This window comes from Electrona antarctica (assembly GCF_951216825.1).
Source record: "Electrona antarctica genome assembly, chromosome: 12".
NCBI classification, from domain to species: Eukaryota; Metazoa; Chordata; class Actinopteri; order Myctophiformes; family Myctophidae; genus Electrona; species Electrona antarctica.
In genome coordinates, this window is record NC_136793.1 from 12,575,990 (window position 1) to 12,601,289 (window position 25,300).

Below are 25,300 nucleotides of genomic sequence, written 5' to 3' on the forward strand. Positions count from 1 at the left end.
ACCGGGAAAGGATCCGTGTGATTTTACATTTTTGCGTTGGCTATTCAAAAACAGCAGCTATACAAGCTCACAGCGCATAACATCGCACCACGCTGGGAGCTTGTACATCTGCTATTTACGATGCTGTGTAAAGCGTGAGAACTACTGGTTTAGAAGGCATTTGTAGAATTGGCCTCGGGTCTTAATGGGTTTTAAGAAAAAGGAAAACATAAATAGATCTCTAGTTAATTAGTATAACAAATGAGCTGCCACGTGATTCGACTCCGTCAAAGGGGATCAATCGCCCGTTCGCCTGACAGGCGTCGTCGTAGCCAATAACAAAAAAACAAAAACACAAAATGTATCTTTCCTCACCTCCCCCCCATTTCTCTGGGTCCAAGGGCGAGGCGGAGAGTGGAGTGAGTTAAAAAGAGCACCCGTCAGTCCATTATAGGGTGCACAACAGCACGGATGGATGGGTGAAAATAACACTTGTCCGATCCACACAGGGTGGGTGTACAGTATCAACTGTTTGATCCACACAGGGTGGGTGTACAGTATCAACTGTTTGAAGAGGTGTTGCTTTGACAACACAAGTCTGTTCGGGGGGGGGGGGGGGTACAAGTATCCCCCACAGGAGAAGGGGGGGGGGGGGGGGGGGGGGTTCACTGCTTCTGAATGTCGAGACCATCCTACAGACCAAGGGGACCGCACACACGCATACCTTTACCGGCCCACTTTGCACGCACTCTTCAGTCTACGCTGGTGATTTTACACTGTAGACTGATTTGTTGAATTCGTAAGCCAATAATTTCATGCCTATACGATTTTAGATGACTAGGATAGCAGATCGACAAGCTCACACGACGATGCGCTGCAACGCGTTGTGAGCTTGTAGATCTGCTATTTCCTGCCAAAGCTTTCCCTACCATGCAGATGCTGGGGTTTCAGTGGTTAAGTGATTCTCAGCCTTTTTTAATGTCAAGGACCCCCACAGCTTGTTATGCATTATATACCATCGTTCATCCCTGGGTTTGATTTAGAGCAGAAAGTGCATATCAATTTGTACACTCTCAATCAGTTACAGAGCTCTGTAAGGGTCCATTTTGAACCCTTTAAGAACCAGTGATCGAGTGTTAATTTGACCACTTGTGCTCCGCTTTATAGTTTGTCGACAACGGTCCGCACACTGGTGTAGATTATTAATATAAATAAAGAGTTATGACTTGATAATCACTGCATATTATTGAAACGAAATATTATTAATTACATCATTTCAATCATAGAAAAACTTAGTTTTTCATTCTGCCCTAAAAAACTACATCAGTCAAAAGACTAAATTGGCATGTTTGTTTATGCTTATTATTTAAATGTACTTCTGTACATACGTTTCTAAAGCAATAACAAAGTACAGATACTCAAACAATGTACTTAAATACTCAAATAAATGAACTGAAAAGGAAAGGAAGACCGCACAAACAGCTTCTGCCGAATGTTTCACCTATTTCTTCTGCCGAAATTCCTCGTATCGTGACTATTATTGAGCTCATAACATGAGAATAAGGACACTCAGTGTTCATGTGGTTAAATTAACAGGACGACTTGCTGTGCGGATCACAAGGATCACCTGGCGGTAGTGGTGGGTGGGGGTCCGAGGTTGAGGTCTGTTGGAGGTCTGCGGACCCCCATTTTTATCTCTGGGATCCCCAATCCACACTGTAAAATCTTCAGTTCCAATAGGCTATATGCACATACGCCATTTTGGAAAGAACTCCTCCTTCCGGGGCCGCTTCCCTACTTTCTTCACAGGCGTTACCGATGATACCAATTAAGGCTCTGTTCCATTTAGTGGACCCACATAACTCCAAGGGTGTACAAATAGACCCCCATAACTCCTAGTGTACAAATGGTTAAATTTGTACACTCAGAGTTACAGACCCATACAGGGCCATTTGGAACAAACTCAAAGATACTTTGATACCCACTGGTGTAGCAGTGTTTCCAATGAGCCAACACGCACAATAGCAGCACCCTGACTCTGTTTGACCAGAATGGAACAGAGCCTTAAATGAGTTATCGTCGGTGACACCTGTGCAGGAAGTAGAGAAGGGGTCCGGAAGTAGGAAGAGTTATTGACTTAGTGTGCATAGAGCCCATTTAACTTGGAGTGTACAAGGCCCTCTGAATCCCCCCTCAAAGACCCTCGTGGTCGCACCCCTCGTGGCCTCTCAGTCCAGCGAGATGATGTCCGAAATGCCGCCGGAGCCGCCACTGCTGCCCAGTGGCTGGCCGGCACTCCCGGCCCCGCCCCCCGTGATGACGCGGGTCTCGTGGTGGGTGGAGCTGGTGGCGACGTGGGCGGAGCTCTCGTAGTGGCTGGTGGAGGAGGAGACCAGCGCAGAGCTGGTGGAGGAGGCCGAACTCTGCAGGCTGCTGCTCAGGTTGTCCAGGAACATGGGAGCACGGTAATGCTGGAAATATAATTCACATAAGTTCAATAATATAATGTTGTCCAGGAACATGGGAGCACTGTAATGCTGGAAATACATGGAAATATAATTCATACAAGGTAAGGGTAAAGTGATGATAATATAAGGACATATTCAAGTATCTGTATAAAGGTAGGTACCCTCACAAAAAACATGCAGTAATCCTGGTCTCTAAACTACCTCCCCCTGGCCAGCCGGGGTGCCTGATGGAGGGGAAAGGAACTGGTGGGAATAACGTGTTCCACGCGCTATGTCCGGCCGGGGAAATTCCCCCGTCAGGTGAAAAGAAGCAGCTTGGACTCCTCAGGCATAGAAGGAAGCATGAGGTCAGTCCGCTGCCCCCCCTGGTTGGCAGAGGAAGTGTAGCGCCCAGGATTACATTAAAAAATAAAATAAAAAATTGGGTGAAAAAGATGGGGTGCAAAATTGTGGGATAAAAATGTAATAAAAAAAAGTATCTGTATAAAGTCACTGTACCAACTTTGATGAGGGAGTATCGTTCTAAAAACATTTTTTTTTCTTTCCTGAAAGGTTTATATTTTTGACATAGCTGGTTTCTGCCCGACAGCAGAGATATACTAATGGTAATGCTGAAATAATTTTAATAAAACTCATAAGTACAATAATAGCCATAGTTCATAGTGCACTTTAAATTTGAAACAAAACTTCAAGTGACACAGTACATCAACTGGTTGTTCAGTTCAGTAGCAGTAAATAGAATGCAGGGTGTTTTTGCACCATCTCCTGGAAATGATGTGCAAGTGCCCTTGTCTCATGACAGATGATATTCAATTATTCCACATCTCGGCACATTTCTGCCTATTGTTAGACTTTGCTTGTTGTGTAAAGCTGACACAGTTTCTGATATAGAGCTAGTTACAGAGATTGTATAACCTTCCTGTGTCTATTAATACATACTGTCTAATTTATAGTCCTCTGTTAGTGGAACTAACACAATACCATCCCTGGACTGGAAATTACCAACAAAATCTTCATGAGGTTAAATAATGACAACGTGCTAAATTCAAGACAAAGTACCTGAGAATCTGCTTGAAGAAAAGAAAGCAGATCCAGACCTAAGAGAAACCAAAACAGACATTTTGAAATGTTACACAAGGATTATACAAATAATTTGCAAACAGTAGCAGATGTGAACCAGCGATCCAAGGACTTAATGCCCATCTTGTGCCGCATTCTGTAGGAGCAGTGGTTCTCAAAGTGGGGTCCGGGGACCTACAGGGGTCCTTGAGAGAGTTCCAGTGGCAACTCGGCAAGATAATTGAGTACCCCTGGTATAGAGGGTGTTAAGTGATTCAACTGAAGAGATATTGATGAATTCCAAATGTTATCAGAGCATTCTGCAGCACCGCTGGACTTGTGTCAGGGCACCCACTTTGAGAACCACTGGCATAGGGGTCATATTTACTCCTTATTACTGGGGAGACATGCAGTCATAGAGGGTCATATTTACTCCTTATTACTGAGGAGACATGCAGTCCACTGGCATAGAGGGTCATATTTACTCCTTATTACTGGGGAGACATGCAGTCAGCACATGGGGTTACATTGCCACTCACTCTGCATGTCAGCAGGTATGGTAGCCAGGGTGGAGTGGTGGAAAGGGTAGTCTGACAGCGAGGACGTCAGGTAGGGCGTGTCCAAAGTCTGGACGTTTGGCACTCGCACCGTGGAGGGCTGGTAGGTCAGTACCCTGGAGAGACAGACAGACAAACAAACAATAAGATATATTGTGGGTAAAGACATGGTCCGATTCAATCATCCATTATTTGTGCGCTGTGGATTGCACAGCCTTATACTGGTCTCAGCTATCCAATAGTAGAAATAAAGGAAATTATTTAGTATGCATGTAACTCGTATGCAACGAGTTTGGCTCAACATCGCCACATCCTTTTCTACAACTGGTATATCTATAACTGTATAAAAAGAACCACATACAGTCGTATAAACAGATTAAACACCTGGGAAAATTGTCCCTTGAATGCTATTAAATTGTAGTCATTTTGGCAGTGTAGTGTTACGTGAGTAACACTACACTTAGGGTGCGTTCGGAAATGCGCCCTGAACGCACTGGTGTGCTCTCTTGTCGTTCGTTTATTCAGTGCACTCGGTGCGTTGTCGTTCGAAAATCCAGTGTGCTGCGCACCGGGTGTGTCGAGTGCCCGCACTGAGTGACCCTACCCTGAAGCTGGGGTCGTCCGGTGTGAATGCGTCACAGCTGTGGTCGTTCGTAAATAAGGCACACTGAACGCACTCTGTGACATCACCGCCCACCACACTCAACAAACTACATTCCCGGTGCGCATTTCCGAACGCACCCTTAATCTTAATATTTTGGAATCTCTGTGTGGAACCTGCATTTCCAGGGGCCGGATTAACAAAAACGCCTCTGGTGATGAACCCGCCGCATAATTGCACGCTGGTCCCCAATTGGTGCCCCACACAATTTCGGGGGCAGCTAAATCTAATCACCAAGCGGGGCCAGACTAATTCTGCCATGGGCAATTTTTGTTTTTGCACTGGCCGTTTTGTCTGGTTTCCAGGCTAACTAGCTAGTGCAGCATGAACCTATAGATGGGGTGTGGAAGTGGTTGATTACTACAACAGCTGGCAATGAGTGTGACTCTGCCGTCTGTTTCTGTATAACATGCCAACAGACCATATTCACAAATTGCGGCCATCTTGCCATCAAGTTAATAGCAGGGTGGCAAGTTGGCAACTCGCCACCCTGCTATTAACTTGATGGCCGCTGTGTGAATACGGTCTATATCATAGATATATATATAAGAAAGCTAGATGGCTCACCCGCGCAATGGCCAATGGAGAGCGACGTTGCTACGTGGCGGCCATCTTACCTCGGGGCAGCATAACATTGTGTCTATGGGGCATGTGCTTTTAAATAACCATAACTTGCTCAATTTTCAAATGGTTTGGTTTGTTATAAACATCAGAGACGTCCGCATACTTATATGCTTTTATACGACGTTCATATAAAAACAAAATTAAGCAGATAAGCTGAATCATAGCCACATTGACGTTTGTAATAAACCAACCCGTTTGTAAATCAGTCAAGATTTGAGCGAGTTATGACTACTTGTTTGAGCTGCCATTGAACATACTGTACTGTAGCCCCGAAGCAAGATGGCTTCCGGCTGAACTACGTCAGAGACTCCGCCTTGAGCCATCTAGCCTTTATATAGGTCTATGGTCTATATTGCCTGTTTGTGTCAGACCTGATCTGAGACACAGCTTCCCCCTTTCTCCAAGGTTTGGAGACAATGACGAACACCACTGACCCCTTGCTGTGGATCTCCTCCGTCTTGGTCATGTACACGCAGCGCTTCTTCATGGGCAGGTCGGGCTCCTCGTCCTCTGACGACGACGAGGTCTCCAGCGTCAGGTCGATGACGTCGGCCTTCTTGGCGGAGCCGGACTCGCCCGTGGGCAGCGCCATCGCACACTGTCGCACGGGAGTGGACGCTGTGGGGTGATGGAGGGGGAGGTATGGGACCCATTAAGGCCTGAGACCAGATTCTACAAATGTCTTCTAAATCATGACAGTTTTCTGAAAGACCTATGTTCCTATATCAGCGGTGATAAAAAATATTTCATGTCAAGGACCCCGTAAATGATATGGATTCGGCCGCCGACCCCCATCAAAACATATGTTGTTCCAGGGACCCCCCAGAAGCAAGTGAAAGAATATAAATTCAAAGAATTGCTCACATTTTCACAATTGTTCAAAAATAGCAGAGCTACAAGCTTGTAGATCTGTTATTTTTCAACAGCTAAAGTATAAAATAAGGGTTCATGTGGTCGCTAAGGTGATACAGATGCGTTCCAGGTCTTAGTGGGTTAAGACAACTATGACTACAGTTTCCATGGACGAGAGCAAAGAAAATCTCACAACGCGACTGAAAGATTATGTTGGGCTAATATAGTCTAAGTCTGCCATTTGTGAAACCGTGTGAAAGGAGACCCCTCCCCCACAAATTAGTGCTCTGTTTCATAAACAATGACCACAATATGTCAAATGATGTTTTGGTAGCCATGCAACCAACCAAATGCAGACTGTGGCCTTAAACCTTTGCTTTTATTAAATATACGAGATCAATAGGGTCTTTCTGAATGTATTCTATTTCTAGTTTGACCGTCACCACATCAAATACTCTTATGTTAAAATAACGAATAACTAGAGCACCGCTGGCCTAGCGGTTAAGGTTATAGGTTCTAAAGCAGCCTGATAGTGAGTCGCAGGTGCAATTTCTGAGCCCGGCGACCATGGCTGCGTGCCACTGTCCCAGTTTCCTGTCTCTCTCTACTATCAATAAACACACACAAAAAAACAACAACAAACAACCGAAGATAGGCCATCTTGTAGATAGCAGAATTTCGGTGTGTGAGGCGCCTTCTAGGGAATGGCCACTGACAACTTAAATCTGTGAGTTTCAACAAAAACATAAATAAAGTTGTACTTACGCTCAAGTTTTGGAATGGACTGGGAGGACACCTTGACTGACTCTTTCTTGGGTCTCATGGGACACCAGCTGCCATCCTCCTGGAACTTGAACCTTTGCTTCTGTAGAACGCCACAACGGTAAGGCCTTCCGGTCTTTTCGGATATGTTATAGAGCTCCCCGAGACGCACGCGTGGAACTGTAGTACGTCCTCGGGCGACCTTTCTAGTCAACATGGCGTGCGCGAACGTAAAAACCTTTGCCTCTATAGAACGCCACAACGGAAAGGCCTTCCGGTCTGATTTTCGGATATGTTATAGAGCTCCCAGAGACGCACGCGTAGAACTGTAGTACGTCCTCGGGCGACCTTTCTAGTCGACATGGCGCGCGCGAACGTTCCACTACACCGAGTGGCGCGCTACGAGCTTGTAGATCTACTATTTAAAACCTTTGCTTCTGTAGAACGCCACAACGGTAAGGCCTTCCGGTCTGATCTTCGGATATGTTATAGAGCTCCCCGAGACGCACGCGTGGAACTGTAGTAAGTCCTCGGGCGACCTTTATAGTCGACATGGCGTGCGCGAACGTAAAAACCTTTGCTTCTATAGAACGCCACAACGGTAAGGCCTTCCGGTCTGATTTTCGAATATGTTATAGAGCTCCCAGAGACGCACGCGTAGAACTGTAGTACGTCCTCGGGCGACCTTTCTAGTCGACGTAGACGCGCGCAAACGTCAAACCTTTGCTTCTGTAGAAAATAGCAGACCTACAAGTTCACCGCGCGGCACTCGGTGCCGCACTGTGAGCTGAAAATCAGGCCTTCCGGTCTGATCTTCGGATATGTTATAGAGCTCCCCGAGCGCGGCACTCGGTGCCACTTGTAGGTCTGCTATTTTTCAAAAATAGCAGACCTACAAGTTCACAGCGCGGCACTCGGTGCCACTTGTAGGTCTGCTATTTTTCAAAAATAGCAGACCTACAAGCGGGAAATATTGAGAACCACTGATAGAGAAACATGAGGTTTTTCATTTTCACCATTTTTCAAAAATAGCAGACCTACAAGAGGGAAATATTGAGAACCACTGATAGAGAAACATGAGGTTTTTCATTTTCACCATTTTTCAAAAATAGCAGACCTACAAGCTCGTAGCGCGGCACTCAGTGCCGCGCTACGAGCACCCTGGAGTCGTTTTTATGTGCAATGGTTTCTTCCTGGAGGCTGAACCCTTGACAGTCAAACGGGCCAATGAAATAAACAGTAATATAGTGACATCACACTATCAGCCCCTCCCCTAACCACTCCCCCTTTATCATACAACTACAGCTGTGGGTGTGGCTTCAATTTAGGTGGATCACCACCCATCACCACCCACCAGGCAAACTTAATGAACTGGTGGGCGTGTAACGAATATTGTACACTTTTTGGAAAAAGTTCTTCCTCCTTATATTGTAATAATACCCGATGATCATGTTTTAGGGAGGAAAAAAATCATGGCACTCCATCTTTAAACTGCATGTTCAACTACACAAACATATTTATGCACACATCTACAATATGTTTAGATTTGTGAGACGCACACACGCAAATGAAGGTGCGTGGTATGCAAATTAAGGGGCATGGTATGCAAATGAAGGGGCGTGGTATGCAAATGAAGGGGCATGGTATGCAAATGAAGGGGAGTGGTATGCAAATGAAGGTGCGTGGTATGCAAATGAAGGGGCATGGTATGCAAATGAAGGGGAGTGGTATGCAAATGAAGGTGCGTGGTATGCAAATGCAGGGGAGTGGTATGCAAATGAAGGGCATTGTACGGATATAACTAAACTTTGCTGTTTCATAGCTTTGCTTAATTACTGATTCAGACCCTCCGCAAAGGGGTTATAACAAACAGGTCTGGTAACTGTGATTTAACACACACCAAGGTAACATTTATATTACTCAAACACACATAGCCTCGACGTTGCAATAATGCCCGTAAACAATCACTTGATTTTGGCCATTTTATTACTATTATCTCATAACACACTCACACACGTACAAACATACTTCTACTACACTTGTGTACAGTATAAAGCCTTATTTGCCTTGTCTGGCCCGTGTTAGATCTAATACAATAGCATGATGATCATTACAACAAAGGAATCTGAGACCGTGGCGTTTAGGTAATAACTGCGAACACAAGGGAAACACAAGATACATACTATTAATTCACAGATATAGCGACTGCATAGATGCATCATTTATGACTGAATTTAGAGCATTTAACGAACATATAACACATTAAAAGGACTTACTTAAACGCGTCATCCCGTTTGCTACATTGTTTCTGTAGGAATGAACGAACACATCGTGCCCCCTGGTATAGCTCGCCCCTTCCTCTGTCACCCGACACTTCCTATCCCCATACCATGTCCTGTCCTAGTATGAACTCGCATTCCTGGTATATAGTATTAGTAACACATTGGTAACACATTTACCCCCCAATTAGCTGTATTAATATCTACATCCCTGAGATATACTGCAATTGGTTGATAAGAGGATCTCTGTTCTTATATAACACAGAGTATTTACTGTATAGGCAGTGAACTTCATAATAGCACCAACACTCTATACATAAATGACACAACATGAAGTTACAAATATAAGCTGGGCCGGCACTTAATATTATAATGATCCCACTCACGGAATAAACTCGACACCTCCCACTTTTAGGCTACGGTTTGAAATAAACCCAGTAGGCTAAATAGATTCCCCACAATCATTTGCAAACAAAAACATTCAAACAAAAATAAAAAATAAGTATATCAATCATGCTTCTAATCGATGAACGCCTCCGGATGGCACTCACCAGTTGAACTTATGAAATAATAAACCTAGTTTACTTTCATGCACTGAATTAATTTTGATCTCAATCTGACTGTAGGAGGTAGGCACCACCGCTTTGCTCCTTACTGAGTGACAAGTATGCCTCATCACCCAGCTGCCTCAAGTAAATACCCAACTGACTAGTCTTACTCGCGCAGCATGCATATGGAAGAGTTCGTTAGGGTATTTCTCAAGAGGTCTTTCTAGTCTAATTCACTGATCTTCAACCGGGATTAGGACAACCAGCCGCCGCACATCACGATGGAGGATGACGGATGGCCATGCCACCACGTCTTTCACCACCTGCGACCAACTGATGGGCAGACTTGGACATGTCCGCACCTTTACGTCCCTGACGACACCCTGGTTATCTGGATTCACCTCCACGACACGACCCATCCGGAATCGACCTCGTAGAGCATTCTGGTCCGCGACCCACACCAGGTCGCCGACGGCCACGTTCCGTGCTGGAACGTGCCATTTCTCTCGGATGAAGAGATGAGGGCCCGCCAGCTGGCTCCACCGCTTCCAGAACTTGTCCACCTCGCGCTGGACCGCCCGAAGACGACTGTACGGGTAGCTAGGGAAGTCAAAGCCCAGGATGTCTCCCCTGGGCCCTGCCCGCCCCAACAGCAGAGAGTTGGGAGTGATGATGTCCACGGAATCCTCGTCGACTTGAGTTCTGGCTCCGATGGGTCTTTCGTTGGCCAGGTTAGCAGCAAGGTAGAGTAGAGTCTGGAACTCCAACGCCGACAGATCATCGGTGTCGCCGACGCTGCTCAACGCCCTTTTCAGAACATGGACGGCAGCTTCGGCCGCCCCGTTCCGATGCGGTGAGTCCGCTGGGCTAAACTCCCATGCCCAGTCGGTCCCTGCAACTGCTGCTCTTTGCTGGATCTGCTCCTTGTCAATGTCCCCTAGGAACTTGTATAGATCCTCCAGTGCTGGCCTCGCGCCAACAAAGTTCGTACCCTGATCAGACCACAACTTTTTTGGATGGCCTCTCAGAGCAGTGAATCGCTGGTAGGTCTGCAGAAAGCCTTCTGTAGACAAGTCCTCAACTAGGTCTGCATGGACAGCCCGTGAGGCCATGCAACTGAAGACCACGCCCCAGACTTTTCTCTTAATGCGTCGCTTCACAGTGCCCCTGACAGTGTAAGGACCGAACAAATCCAGCGTTGTGTACTCGAACGGAGCTGCTGGACTTGTGCGCACTGTAGGAAGATTAGCCATCACTTGACTGGATAGCTTAGCCCCCCGTTTGCGACAAAACAGGCAAGAGTCGATCACCTTACGTGCGACCCTTGGCCCCTGAACCACCCAGGCTTTCTTCCTGACTCGCAGGAGTGTCCCAGCCACGCCCTCGTGGTTTGCACGATGGGCCTCCTCACACAGCAGTGTGCTGAGTCGTGCCTCGTAAGGAATGATGGGCACGCCCTGGCTTTCTTGGTCAACGGTCTGAACCCGGCCTCGGCATAGCAAGAGACCTGTCTTGTCGTTCTTACTAACTACAAGACGGTTTAGTGTCGTTGTCGGGAAAGAAATTCCCTCTTGGGCGGCAAGGCACAGCTCCTTAAATGCTGTGTCCCGCTCTCCGACAGAGAGCACCGCCCCCCACTGTACACGACTGCCGGACTTGAATAAGCCTCCGTGGCCGTGCAACACTCTGCGGACGTAGCCAACTGCCCCGCAGAGTTTTGACAGTGTGCTGCATCTAGCCAAGTCCATTTGGTTCACAAGGCCTGACCCCCACAGCTGTTCAGTTTCGTCATTAGATGCTGCCACAGAACCCCCATCACTGACTGGTGAAGGACCCCTGCTGACCGCTGGAGACCCCCCATTGTCTGGTGAAGATCTGCCACTGACTGGTGAGGACCCGCCACTGTCTGGCAGTGGCACGGACCCCTGGTTCTTAGTTTGGGATCTAGTAACAGCAGCAGAGAATGCTTTCATTTTGAACACTTTTCTCTGCAATGTACTCACGATTTCTCGCGAGGAAGCAGCCACCTCAGCAGCTGACTTCATAGGCCATTGGTCGACTGGTCTGGCTAGGAACTCTGGTCCCTTTTGCCACAGGGAATCACTGTCTAATTGCTCAGGAGAACCCCCCCTCGTGACTAGATCAGCTACATTTTCCACCCCGGGAACCCACCACCAGTCAGTCACAGGCCCCGCCTTCTGGATTTCCCCAACCCTATTGGCGAAGAACGTTTGGAACCCATAACTGTCCCTTTGAATGGCACCCAGCACTGTCTGGCTGTCGACAAAGTGATACCACTTCTCGATTGTCAGCCTGCTATGCTTCAGCACGTACCCTTTCAGTCGTGCGGCAAAGACAGCACCGCAGATTTCAGCTTTCACTGCATCACCCTTTTGGTCTAGAGGAGCCAACTTGGCCTTTGACTCCACCAGACGAGTCTCCACCCCGCTAGCAGTTTCCCACCGCAGGTAGAGCACCGCTCCGTAGGACTCTGAGCTCCCGTCGGAGAAGGTGATGCCCCAGGGTTTCCCCACCCATCCGGGCGGAGTGATACACCTGGGGAACGTGATCGCACTCAGCTTTGCGTATTCCTCAAAAAGTTCAACCGCTCTCACGCGGAGATCGCTAGACAACGGTTGATCCCAAGTGTCTTTGGTCAATGACCCCGCCTCTTGGAACGCCCTCCTGACTAGAATAACGCCTTTCTGTTTCAGAGGCGTCACAAGGCCAATGGGATCATACAGCCCCGCTACTTGACTCAGCAACATACGCCGAGTCAGAGGATCTGGCGTCTTCTCCGCCACCTCCCCCAGAGCAAGGTTTTCCTCGCTCCGCACTTTCTTTTTTCTGGCGGAAAAGTTTATGGCAACCATGATGAAGAGGCTGTCCTCCTTCACATGGTAACCAACCCCCAGAGCCTTATTGTCCTCCTCTCTCATCTGATTCGGAAACAACATAGTCTCTGGTTTCATTTCTCCATCTCCTTCCCTCCCACTTTGGCCTGACCGTACCCAGGGCTTTAGGTGAAACCCCCCGGTAGCCAGAATGGTTTTAACCCCCGCCAGTACCTCCTCCAGCCTCTGGGGGCAGTTGTGAGATAGAAAAATGTAATCTACGTAAGCGTTCTCCACGATTACGTCCCTCTCGTCAACCATGTGGGTGAACTGAGGTAGATACGCTGTCTCGCGCATCGCTATTTGAGCTATGCTACCCGCTGGACGGTCTCCCATATTGACCCGTACAACTGCATAGTCTTCAATCTTGCTGTCAACTGAGTCTCTCCATAGGAACCGGTGCAAATGTACCTCCCGCTCTTCTAGCCAAACGGAGTGGTACATTTTGCTTACGTCGCCAATGGCGGCGTATTCCCCCTCCCTGAAACGCAGCAACACTGCTCGGATCGGGTTCAAAACATCGGGCCCCTTCAGCAGGATACTGTTCAAACTCACGCCCCGGAATTCTTGACTACTGTCCCAGACTATCCTAACTGGCGTGGAAACTGAGTGTGGGTTTGGTGCCATAAGATGGTTGATCCACCAAACAGCCCCGTTCCACATGTCCATGGCAGCTTTAGACAGCTTGACAGCAGCACCTCTTTTGAGCATTTCATGCACCTGGCTAGCATAGGCCTGGTACCACACGGGATCTCGCCTGAGACGTTTCTCAGACTTTAAGAACGTGGCCTCAACCGCCGCCCTATTATTTGGTAAAGTCGACGGGTCCTCTTTCCAAGGATAGCTCGCGTCCCAATGCGACTCATCGCTGTGAGAGTCGCTTGTCTTAAAAGTCAGGCCCCTCTTGACAATCTCCATTTCTCTCTCGTCAGCGAGAGACATCTCTTTGCCACCAGGGGCGCATTTTCCACAACGACAACCCCCACACAGGGGATCGCATGCCGCGCCAATACTGTCCCAACGCCACCAAGACAGTGCCGCGCTGGTGTCGGTATGGCATGTAGCAGCCTTAATTTCAACGGCTCCACCTCTCATTGAAAGAGCAAAATGGGTTGACGCCCACTGTCCTGTGATCATTTCACTGGCGTCGAATAGAGACGGATGACATCCGCTAACCGTCTTACCCAAAATCCCCGACCACAGTACCAAATCTCCACATCTAGCCAACCGCTGTGGGGCTAAACGACCCTCACGCGCACTGATAAGTATTTCCACTTCCAGTGGACGTCTCAACTCCTCCGGATCGGTGCCCGGGAAAAGATCTGCAATGCGCCTAGGATTAACTGGACAATTGATCTTTGCAATCTCATTCAGACCATAACAAGTCATGTCATGGTCCAGTGGAGAAGAGCCCTTTTCCCCCATTGTCTTCAACTTAATGGAGTATTTTTTCGTCTTGAATGTCTTTCTCATCCCCCCAACGCCCTGCACGCTCAGAGTGACAGGTCTTCCTTTCAGCCCGAGCCTGTCTGCAGCTTTGTGGGTGATATAATTCGTATCAGAGGCGAGGTCAATCAAAGCCCCCACCCAATCACCGCTTTTCGTGGTTACTTCCAGCGTCATCATCAGAGCAGGCATCTCTCCGCCCTCAGTGCAGCCTGTCGCGGCTGTATTGTTCGTGTAAGCTTTGCGCACTATAGCTAGTTGCTTTGGCGTCAACTCGGCCTCAGCAAGCTTAAGTTCAATTTCATGTGTAGGCCCACGTGAGTCCCTCCCCACGCTACTAGCCCCCCCTCTCGCGCTGTCACTATTATTATTATTACTAGTGCTACTATCCCCATTACGTGGACGCGCCTTGGGGCACAACTTGAAATTATGAGGAGGCGACGAGCCGTCCCTTTTGCACTCACTTAACCTACACAGGAAATTGTCATTGCGCACTCTGCATTGGCCGTCATGTAGATATAAACACTTAAAGCATGCTTTATGTTTTTTCGCATACGCACGCCGGCCTTCCACGTTGGCTTTCATGAACATTTTACAACGGAACAATGCCCCTGAGTGATCGCTCTCCCCGCAGATTACGCACGAACCCCGCGCCTCCTCGCCGCTAAACGTAGCCCTTGTCGAAGCACGCTTCTCGCGCGCCCCGTTCCCCGGCTTATCATTCTGTCGGTCATTATTACGGCTACGTGGGCTCGGATCACTTCGTTTGGTCCCTATGCCTTTTGCATTTAATTGTTCTTGTTCAACGAGCACCTTTGTATGCTCGCGTAAGAAGGCAATGAAATGCGGGAACCTGTTTTGGCTATCAATATTATTATTTGGATTACAACGCATCACAAGCCACCGTTCTTGCATTTCTGGCGGCAATTTAGCCTCTAAATTGTGAATGACGAGCTGATTCTGAATGACGTCGCCAGCATTCAGATCCGCTAGATCCAGCACCGATTGCTCTATTAATCTAACAAGATGTAATGTCTCCTTTGGCTGGCCACTGCTTACAGCGGGCACACTTTCCAACTTCATTATAATCTCCTTGACAATCTGTCCTACGTTTCCGTAGTGGAGTTCTAATTTCTGGTAGACCTCATCTGAAGTCTGGCAATAATCAAGCCTTAATTCATCATTTATCCTTTTATCAATGGAATCAATCAGTAGCTGGTAACGCATGTCATCACCCCATCCAGGATTGTCAAAGAGTGCATAAACCCTATGCCACTGTTTCTTCCATCTGAAGTATTGCATGCGTTCCCCACTGAATTGGGGTAATTTCATAGGCTGAGCAGCCAGTTTGCTACCGGCTGACTTCTTTCCTCCATTGTCAACGGCGAGAGGTACACTTTCTTGTTTAATTTCCTCTTTCATTTCTATTACTATTTCGCCTTTGTGCTTTAAATCCTGGAGATTGGCACTCTTAAGTGCTTTCAAAGCATATATCTCAGCTAATACCTTGGCCAAATTCTCGTCAGAAATGCAACCTTCCCAAGAGTTTAGTAACGTCTGCATGTCTGTTAATGATCGCTCGATTACACTCTCTAGCCCGTAAATAAGACTTAGGTTAATATCCTGTTCTTCGTAACGGGCAGGACGCGCTCTGTCTGCTGCCTCTGCCGCCCACTTGAGGGCGCGCCGCACAGACTCTTCTATGAACCGCTTCCATAAGTTTTCCTGCAATTCTGTCCGAGCCAACAGATAGGATATCTTTGCGGCATTGAGTCTCGTACTAACGGTAGCTATGTCCATAGCGTTTTCATCAGCCTCTTCCAGTGCACTTTTATAATCCGTGCTACAGGTTAGAAGCTCATCAAAACCTATATCCATGTCTTTCAGTAAAGCCTTAAGTTCACTTTCGGACTTATGGGCAGCCGTACTTTTGGCTCTGGTCGTTAACCTTGTTAACGCGCCTTGGCTCGCCGAGCGCGCTTTCTTTAACGCATCTAAGGCTGCCATGGTTACACGAGGCTACTCGCTCGCCCCCCCCCACCAACCTTGTCTCTCTTTTTAGATGGCCGGTTCGGCGTTCCTCTCTGGCGGCCAGTCGTGCTGTGAAACATACACAATGCGTAGCCCCAATTCCTATGCTATTAGCGTTAGCATTGGCTAGGCTAGCCCCAACAACATCCAACTGGAGTTAACCTCCTTTAGCTTAGCATTAGCGTCAGTCAGCCCTCCTTTAGCTTAGCATTAGCGTCAGTCAGCCAGTTAGCCACCGTTAGCCTAATGCTAGTTGGTTGCTAGGCACAATGCAATGTCAATGGGAAGGTGGCTAGCTTGCTTGTTTACAATTTAGCTTGGTCTGGTATACCCCCCAAAGTCAATGCACAGTTCCTTTCTGCAACACACAATCCCAGCGATATTCCCCCCAATGCACAAGCACTCATGTGGGCACTGAAACTCTTTATTTAGGTCGGCAAAACCGGATGCTTCCTAGCACCCAGGGCTCAACCTCCTTAGCAGCAGGATCACGCCACTAGCATCCTTTCCCGAGTTAACTCAGGTCACCTCAATACGGCAACGGATGATTCCCGCAGATATCAGCTACTCCGGCAGCCTACGGGTTTCGGTCGCTGGTCCTTGGACACGGCGATCGATGACGGGTCAGCGGTGCTCCGCAAACGCTGGATGGCCGTCTCTCGTTGTCTTGCTTCACAGCTAGCGTCACGCTAACAGCAGACAACCACCATTGATCACGTAGTAGCTAAGCTAACAGCTAAGCTAACACGGGCCAATGGCTTTCATTAGCATTGCGGATCACACAATGCTCGTATTACTTTGAATAGCTACGGTGAATTAAGTACCGTTGCTTCAGTAATACGTCGGTGGGTTACACCGCAATGAATTATTACTCACCGGTGATTACACACGGTTAATTATTACTATGGTGAATTACACCACATTTAATTATTACTCTGGTGAATTACAGAGCATTTAATTATTACTGTACGGATATAACTAAACTTTGCTGTTTCATAGCTTTGCTTAATTACTGATTCAGACCCTCCGCAAAGGGGTTATAACAAACAGGTCTGGTAACTGTGATTTAACACACACCAAGGTAACATTTATATTACTCAAACACACATAGCCTCGACGTTGCAATAATGCCCGTAAACAATCACTTGATTTTGGCCATTTTATTACTATTATCTCATAACACACTCACACACGTACAAACATACTTCTACTACACTTGTGTACAGTATAAAGCCTTATTTGCCTTGTCTGGCCCGTGTTAGATCTAATACAATAGCATGATGATCATTACAACAAAGGAATCTGAGACCGTGGCGTTTAGGTAATAACTGCGAACACAAGGGAAACACAAGATACATACTATTAATTCACAGATATAGCGACTGCATAGATGCATCATTTATGACTGAATTTAGAGCATTTAACGAACATATAACACATTAAAAGGACTTACTTAAACGCGTCATCCCGTTTGCTACATTGTTTCTGTAGGAATGAACGAACACATCGTGCCCCCTGGTATAGCTCGCCCCTTCCTCTGTCACCCGACACTTCCTATCCCCATACCATGTCCTGTCCTAGTATGAACTCGCATTCCTGGTATATAGTATTAGTAACACATTGGTAACACATTTACCCCCCAATTAGCTGTATTAATATCTACATCCCTGAGATATACTGCAATTGGTTGATAAGAGGATCTCTGTTCTTATATAACACAGAGTATTTACTGTATAGGCAGTGAACTTCATAATAGCACCAACACTCTATACATAAATGACACAACATGAAGTTACAAATATAAGCTGGGCCGGCACTTAATATTATAATGATCCCACTCACGGAATAAACTCGACAGGCATGTTTCGGCTACTTTGTGGGATTATCTTATGCAAATGAAGGGGCGTGGCATGCAAATGAAGGGGCGTGGTATGCAAATGGAGGGGCGTGGTATGCAAATGAAGGGGCATGGTATGCAAATGAAGGGGCGTGGTATGCAAATGAAGGGCATGTTTCGGCTACTTTGTGGGATTATCTTATGCAAATGAAGGGGCGTGGTATGCAAATGAAGGGGCGTGGTATGCAAATGAAGGGAATGTTTCGGCTACTTTGTGGGATTATCTTATGCAAATGAAGGGGCGTGGTATGCAAATGAAGGGGAGTGGTATGCAAATTAAGGGGCATGGTATGCAAATTAAGGGGCATGGTTCCGGCTACTTTGTGGGATTAGTTTATGCAAATGAAGGGGCGTGGTATGCAAATGAAGGTGCGTGGTATGCAAATGAAGGCGCGTGGTTATGCCAAGTAGCCGACACACGCCCCTTCATTTACATGAGCCACGCCCACAAAGTAACCGAAACACGCCCTTCATTTGCATACCATGCCCCTTCATTTGCATACCACGCACCTTCATTTGCATACCACGCCCCTTCATTTGCATAAACTAATCCCACAAAGTAGCCGAAACATGCCCTTAATTTGCATACCACTCCCCTTAATTTGCATACCACTCCCCTTCATTTACATGAGCCACGCCGACAAAGTAACCGAAACACGCCCTTCATTTGCATACCACTCCCCTTCATTTGCATACCACTCCCCTTCATTTGCATACCACTCCCCTTAATTTGCACAACACGCCCCTTCATTTGCATACCACGCCCATTCATTTGCATAAACTAATCCCACAAAGCAGCCGATACATGCCCTTCATTTGCATACCACTCCCCTTCATTTGCATACCACGCACCTTCATTTGCATAAGCACTCCCACAAAGTAGCCGGAACCACTCCCCTTAATTTGCATACCATGCCCCTTAATTTGCATACCACTCCCCTTCATTTGCATACCACTCCCCTTCATTTGCATAAACTACTCCCACAAAGTAGCCGGCACCACGCACCTTCATTTGCATAAACTAATTCCACAAAGTAGCCGGCACCATGCCCCTTAATTTGCATACCACTCCCCTTCATTTGCATACCACTCCCCTTCATATGCATACCACGCCCCTTAATTTACATACGACGCACCTTCATTTGCATAAACTAATCCCACAAAGTAGCCGGAACCATGCCCCTTAATTTGCATACCACGCACCTTCATTTGCATAAACGAATCCCACAAAGTAGCCGGAACCATGCCCCTTCATTTGCATACCACTCCCCTTCATTTGCATACCACGCACCTTCATTTGCATACCACGCCCCTTCATTTGCATAAACTAATCCAACAAAGTAGCCGAAACATGCCCTTCATTTGCATACAACCCCCCTTAATTTGCATACCACTCCCCTTCATTTGCATACCACGCCCCTTCATTTGCATAAACTAATCCCACAACGTAGCCGAAACATGCCCTTAATTTGCATACCACTCCCCTTCATTTGCATAACACGCCCCTTCATTTGCATACCACGCCCCTTCATTTGCATAAACTAATCCCACAAAGTAGCCGAAACATGCCCTTCATTTGCATACCACTCCCCTTCATTTGCATACCACGCACCTTCATTTGCATAAGCACTCCCACAAAGTAGCCGGAACCACTCCCCTTAATTTGCATACCACGCCCCTTCATTTGCATAAACTACTCCCACAAAGTAGCCGGCACCACTACCCTTAATTTGCATACCACTCCCCTTCATTTGCATACCATGCCCCTTTATTTGCATACCACTCCCCTTAATTTGCATACCACGCACCTTCATTTGCATAAACTAATCCCACAAAGTAGCTGGCACCATGCCCCTTAATTTGCATACCACTCCCCTTCATTTGCATACCATGCCCCTTCATTTGCATACCACTCCCCTTCATTTGCATACCACGCATCTTCATTTGCATAAACTAATTCCACAAAGTAGCCGGAACCATCGGAACCATGCCCCTTAATTTGCATACCACTCCCCTTCATTTGCATACCATGCCCCTTCATTTGCATACCACTCCCCTTCATTTGCATACCACGCACCTTCATTTGCATAAACTAATCCCACAAAGTAGCCGGAACCATGCCCCTTCATTTGTATACCACGCCCCTTCATTTGCATACCACGCACCTTCATTTGCATAAACTAATTCCACAAAGTAGCCGAAACACGCCCTTCATTTGCATAAACTAATCCCACAAAGTAGCCGGAACCATGCCCCTTCATTTGCATACCACGCCCCTTCATTTGCATAAACTAATCCCACAAAGTAGCCGGAACCATGCCCCTTCATTTTCATACCACTCCCCTTCATTTGCATACCACGCACCTTCATTTGCATAAACTAATTCCACAAAGTAGCCGGAACCATGCCCCTTCATTTGCATACCACGCCCCTTCATTTGCATACCACTCCCCTTCATTTGCATAAGCCAATCCCACAAAGTAGCCGAAACACGCCCTTCATTTGCATAAACTAATCCCACAAAGTAGCCGGAACCATGCCCCTTCATTTGCATACCACTCCCCTTCACTTGCATAAGCCAATCCACTAAAGTAGCCGAAACACGCCCTTCATTTGCATACCGCTCCCCTGCATTTGCATACCATGCCCCTTCATTTGCATACCATGCCCCTTCATTTGCATACCACGCCCCTTCATTTGCATACCACTCCCCTTCATTTGCATAAGCCAATCCCACAAAGTAGCCGAAAGTGCCCTTCATTTGCATACCACGCACCTTCATTTGCATAAGCCAAACCCACAAAGTAGCCGGAACCACACCCCTTCATTTGCATACCACGCCACTCCCACAAACTAGCCGGAACCACGCCCCTTCATTTGCATAAGCCACTCCCACAAAGTAGTCGAAACCACACCCACAAAGCAGGTGGGACGCAGCCCACTAATTTGCATAAGCAAAATGTGAGGTGTGTGAAATGCCCCCGGAAATATGATCCATCCATCCATCATCCATCCATCCATCCATCCATCCATCCATCCATTTAATTAATTAATTAATTAATTAATTAATTAATTAATTAATTTATTTATTTATTTATTTATTTATTTATTTATTTATTTATTTATTTATTTATTTATTTATTTATTTATTTATTTATTTATTCATTCATTCATTCATTCATTCATTCATTCATTCATTCCCCCCGGAAATAAATAAATAAACAAGGATAATCATCCATCCATGTGTGACAATTGTTTGACACACATCATGTCATGTCATGTCAAGTCATGTCTGTCTATAGCAAGAGGTGGGTGGGGGGGGGGGGGCGCCAAAGCATATTTTAGACTGATTCAGTATTGACCATATTAAGCCAGGTATCACGGCAGACAGCACTAATATAATAAACAAACGTGAACGGAGCACTGCTGCTCACGCATATAGTGGCCATACTGGCATACTCACCATAGCCTGGTCAAGGTTTCCCCTTGGTGGACGTGACATTTCCAACTATTGCCAGCGAGAGCCCCGGGAGCGAACGAGTTCGAACGAGATTCCCCCCATCCGAAACGGACAAGGGACGGCCGAGATAGGGCCGGGGACCCCCACGGACCCCCTCCGCGGACCCCCGGCGGACCCCCTCCGCGGACCCCCGGCGGACCCCCTCCGCGGACCCCCGGCGGACCCCCGGCCCTATGGAGGGGCCGGGATTGATTTATCCTTAGTCCTTAGTCCTTAGTCCTTGTCTTGACTTTTGACTTGTTGAATAAAAGGTAAAGAGTGATTTATTTTGATTTATTTATTCTGGATCCTTAGTCCTTGGTCCGAGGTCCCGAATCTTGACTCGAACCAGCGTCCTCTGGCAGGCACCGTAGAAAGCTGCCCAAACCACTGAGCCATCGTGGAATACTCTTAACCATGCATTTTGGGTAATTTTATCTTTTTGTTTTTTTGGAAGGGAAGGAAAAAAAAGAAAGTCTATTTTACCAATGCAAAGGGTGAAATATTGTCATAATGTACGTTGTGTTTGTTTTGGAAAGGAAAAAGTGTTTAATGTACTTTTTAGTGACGTTAGGGTAGAGTTCTTTTTAACAGTACTTGTGAGAACTCTCTCTCTCTCACACACACACACCAGAGACTGACAGCTGATTGGCTCATTCAGGGTTGCCAGGTTGGTGGCTGTCAGGTTGTCTAATGCCTGCTGCATTGTGTGTGTGTGTGTGTGTGTGTGTGTGTGTGTGTGTGTGTGTGTGTGTGTGTGTGTGTGTGTGTGTGTGTGTGTGTGTGTGTGTGTGTGTGTGTGTGTGTGTGTGTGTGTGTGTGTGTGTGTGTGTGTGTGTGTGTGTGTGTGTGTGAACCAGCTACACTGGCATTTAAACACATTCATATTGTAACTGTTGCCACTATAGGTGATATAGTTTGCTTTATTCCTAAAAGGTCATAATTAAGTCACATTTACGTTTAAAACATTATTTCATGTATTTGTGTCAAGTTGTTGTAATGCTTTTATTTTGAAGAGTCAAAGTCACGTTCCGTGTCTCCTTTGGTCTGCTCATGTAAATTGGGTACACAGGTTTTTTGTGTAAGCAATCAAGCCACAAGCAGCTAGCAGCAGCAGGATGCAGCAGCTCCGTTTGCACTGGTCACACAAAGAGACCAGGGGCTGTATTTTGCGTGTCTTAAGTACCAGGTCTTATTACATAACTGGAGGCGTGATCAATGCCATTTGGCTATTCTGAGTGGCCAAAGAGCATTAACCACGCCTCCAGGTCTTAAGTTATGTAATAAGACCTGGTACTTAAGACACGCAAAATACAGCCCTAAGTTACAAGAGACTGTCATAAGAAAGGTGGTACCAGGTCGACTCGCCCCTTTTCCAACTCGCCCTCACGAAAAGTGAAGACGGCTCGCCACAGAATTTCGAAAAGTGAAGACGGCTCGCCACAGAATTTCGAAAAGTGATGACGGCTCGCCCCGAGCCGTGGAGAGCCCGCCCCCATAGTGTGGACAACATTTTAGGTACTTTTACTTTACTGGAGTATTTCCAATTTTCACTACTTTTACTTCTACTCCATTACATTTCAGAGGCAAATATTGACATTTTACTCCACTACAATTATTTGAAAACTTCTGTTATTTGTAGATTTTGATTATTATGACAAAACATACATTAATTAACTACTTCAGCCCTAGACATTTCGGCCATTTGAAAATGTACAAGCTCAAAAGGAGTCACGATGCGATGCATGTGAGCTTGTAGATCTGCTATTTTCAAAAATAGGAAAAATAGGGTATAGGCTACTTTTACTTTTGGTACTTTAACTACATTTTGATGGCAATACTTTTGTAGGCCTACTTTTCCTCAAGTACATTTTGAATTCTGGACTTTCACATGTAAGGCCTCACTCAGACCTTTACTGCATTGCTGTATGCTTGTTGGATGAATGTTGTGTAGTGTCATGGCTGCCCAATGCATTTCCAATGGAGGTCACATGGTTTGACACAACATTGTGTTGTATGAGGGGGAGGGGCGCAGTCGAATGCGCCCCTCCCCCTCACACAACACAAGTGTGAGTTTCAAGAAAATACAATGAAACTGAAATATCAAAAATGCATTTATTCAAAAATCTTAATAATACATGCAAACATAAACCCCTGCCCATCCCATATGCAAAGGGAACATGGTGCAGTCCAATTACCCAGCTCCTTATGAGCCAATCTGAAGCAGCTGGTCATTTCTGTGGCCAGCATTTAAACTCCAGTACTCAAAACAAAATAAACTTAAATACAAATGAAATAACTCCCGATTATACCACAGATATAGTTTCGAGGAAGCAATCTGATTGGTTGAAATACCCTGCTTCAAACCAGCATCACCTAATCAAAACAGAAAAATCACACCAATGTGAAGTGAGCGGTGGCTTTGGAGTCAAGCACGGTTGTTGAGTTAATAGAATGTTCGACCTCTGGATGTAACGCAAAAATTAAAAAAATCCGTACTCAGTCATACAGACATACATACACACATTGCCATAATCAGACATACGCTCTTCTGTGCTGCTTACGGAACTTGCCTATCGGCTCCTTCCTGCAGCAACCAGCAACGCAGGTGTGCAATTAATGACGGTAACGCACACCCTGTCGTGTAATATTGCTTTTTTCTTTAAAGATTTGTTTTTGGCTTTTCTGCCTTTATTGATAGTTGAAGTAAAGATGGACAGGAAAGATGCAGAAAGGGTTGTCATAAACGGGACTCGAACACACGACGCGTCAGATCAGAGCCTATATGTGGCATGCGCCTGGACCGCTAGGCCAGCAGGCGCCCCCATGTAATATTGCTTAATTGAACAACTTGGCATTGACAAAATATAACTTATGGATGTACACCCCAGTCCGCCAGAGTCTTGAGCTCATCCTGATCCTTCACATACTCCAGGCCTCCTCGGATCTTCAGGGGGTTGTCCAGGACCTCGATGCTGCACGTGTACGGATCGAACCTCACGGAGAATGGTCGCTTGATGCCAGCCAAGTATGTCCTGTCGGAGAACGGTTTGATTTAGTTTTAGTCATAGTCTTTTGAATAAAATGTAATTTAGTTTTAGTCACGTGAAATATTTTAGTGTTAGTCTAATTTTAGTTGACTAAATATCATACAATTTTAGTAGACTAAATCTACAAAAAAGCATTTTGGTGGGCCTTGATGCGTTGTAAATGGAGATTTTAGACTTTTCATGATCTCTTCTCCACTAGTCCCCCCCTAAGATTTGAGTCTAGTTTTTATTTGTTGATGAAATTGTCAGTATTTACTATTTAGTCTTATAGTATTAGTCATCATGGCAATTTTTTTCCCAAAATCGACACTGGTGGTCAAGTTTAGCATACTGAAACTGAATATTCTTTTCATCATGGCAGAGCCATGGTTTCAGGTGTGGTCAGGCTTAGCATATTGAAAAAGCACCGTAAGCACCCGTGCTTATATGCATCTTTCAGGGGGAAGTACTTAGATTTAGCATGCAGCCTCCAAAAAACAAATTATCATACAAATGCATGGCCTCAATTATCATATGCATGGCCTGGAGAAAGTTTGTTAATTAGAACCTAATTGTTAATTAGGCCTTTTAGCGACGGCACGAAGACTGCTCATAAAAATGCTTAAATAACACTGTGCGCAAACTGCACACACAAGGACGGAAATGTCAAACGTTAAGTCAAATGTTCACATGATTCTGGTCTTTATAAATCTCA

The 25,300-nt window shown here is 46.3% G+C and overlaps 1 protein-coding gene across 1 annotated transcript in view; it reads right to left on the reverse strand.

Annotated features, from left to right (window-relative positions):
• Positions 1–1,115: 1,115 nt before the first annotated feature.
• Positions 1,116–25,300, reverse strand: part of LOC306934257 (tyrosine 3-monooxygenase-like) — a gene marked incomplete at its 5' end in the record, with an annotated part of 35,086 nt that continues 10,901 nt past the window's right edge. Inside the window, 6 exons of the mRNA XM_079516829.1 lie at positions 1,116–2,450; positions 3,507–3,544; positions 4,046–4,179; positions 5,783–5,966; positions 6,966–7,065; positions 24,441–24,591. Of these exons, the coding sequence (XP_079372955.1) occupies positions 2,208–2,450; positions 3,507–3,544; positions 4,046–4,179; positions 5,783–5,966; positions 6,966–7,065; positions 24,441–24,591 (850 nt within the window). The 3' untranslated portion in view covers positions 1,116–2,207. The remainder of the gene's footprint in view (positions 2,451–3,506; positions 3,545–4,045; positions 4,180–5,782; positions 5,967–6,965; positions 7,066–24,440; positions 24,592–25,300) is intronic.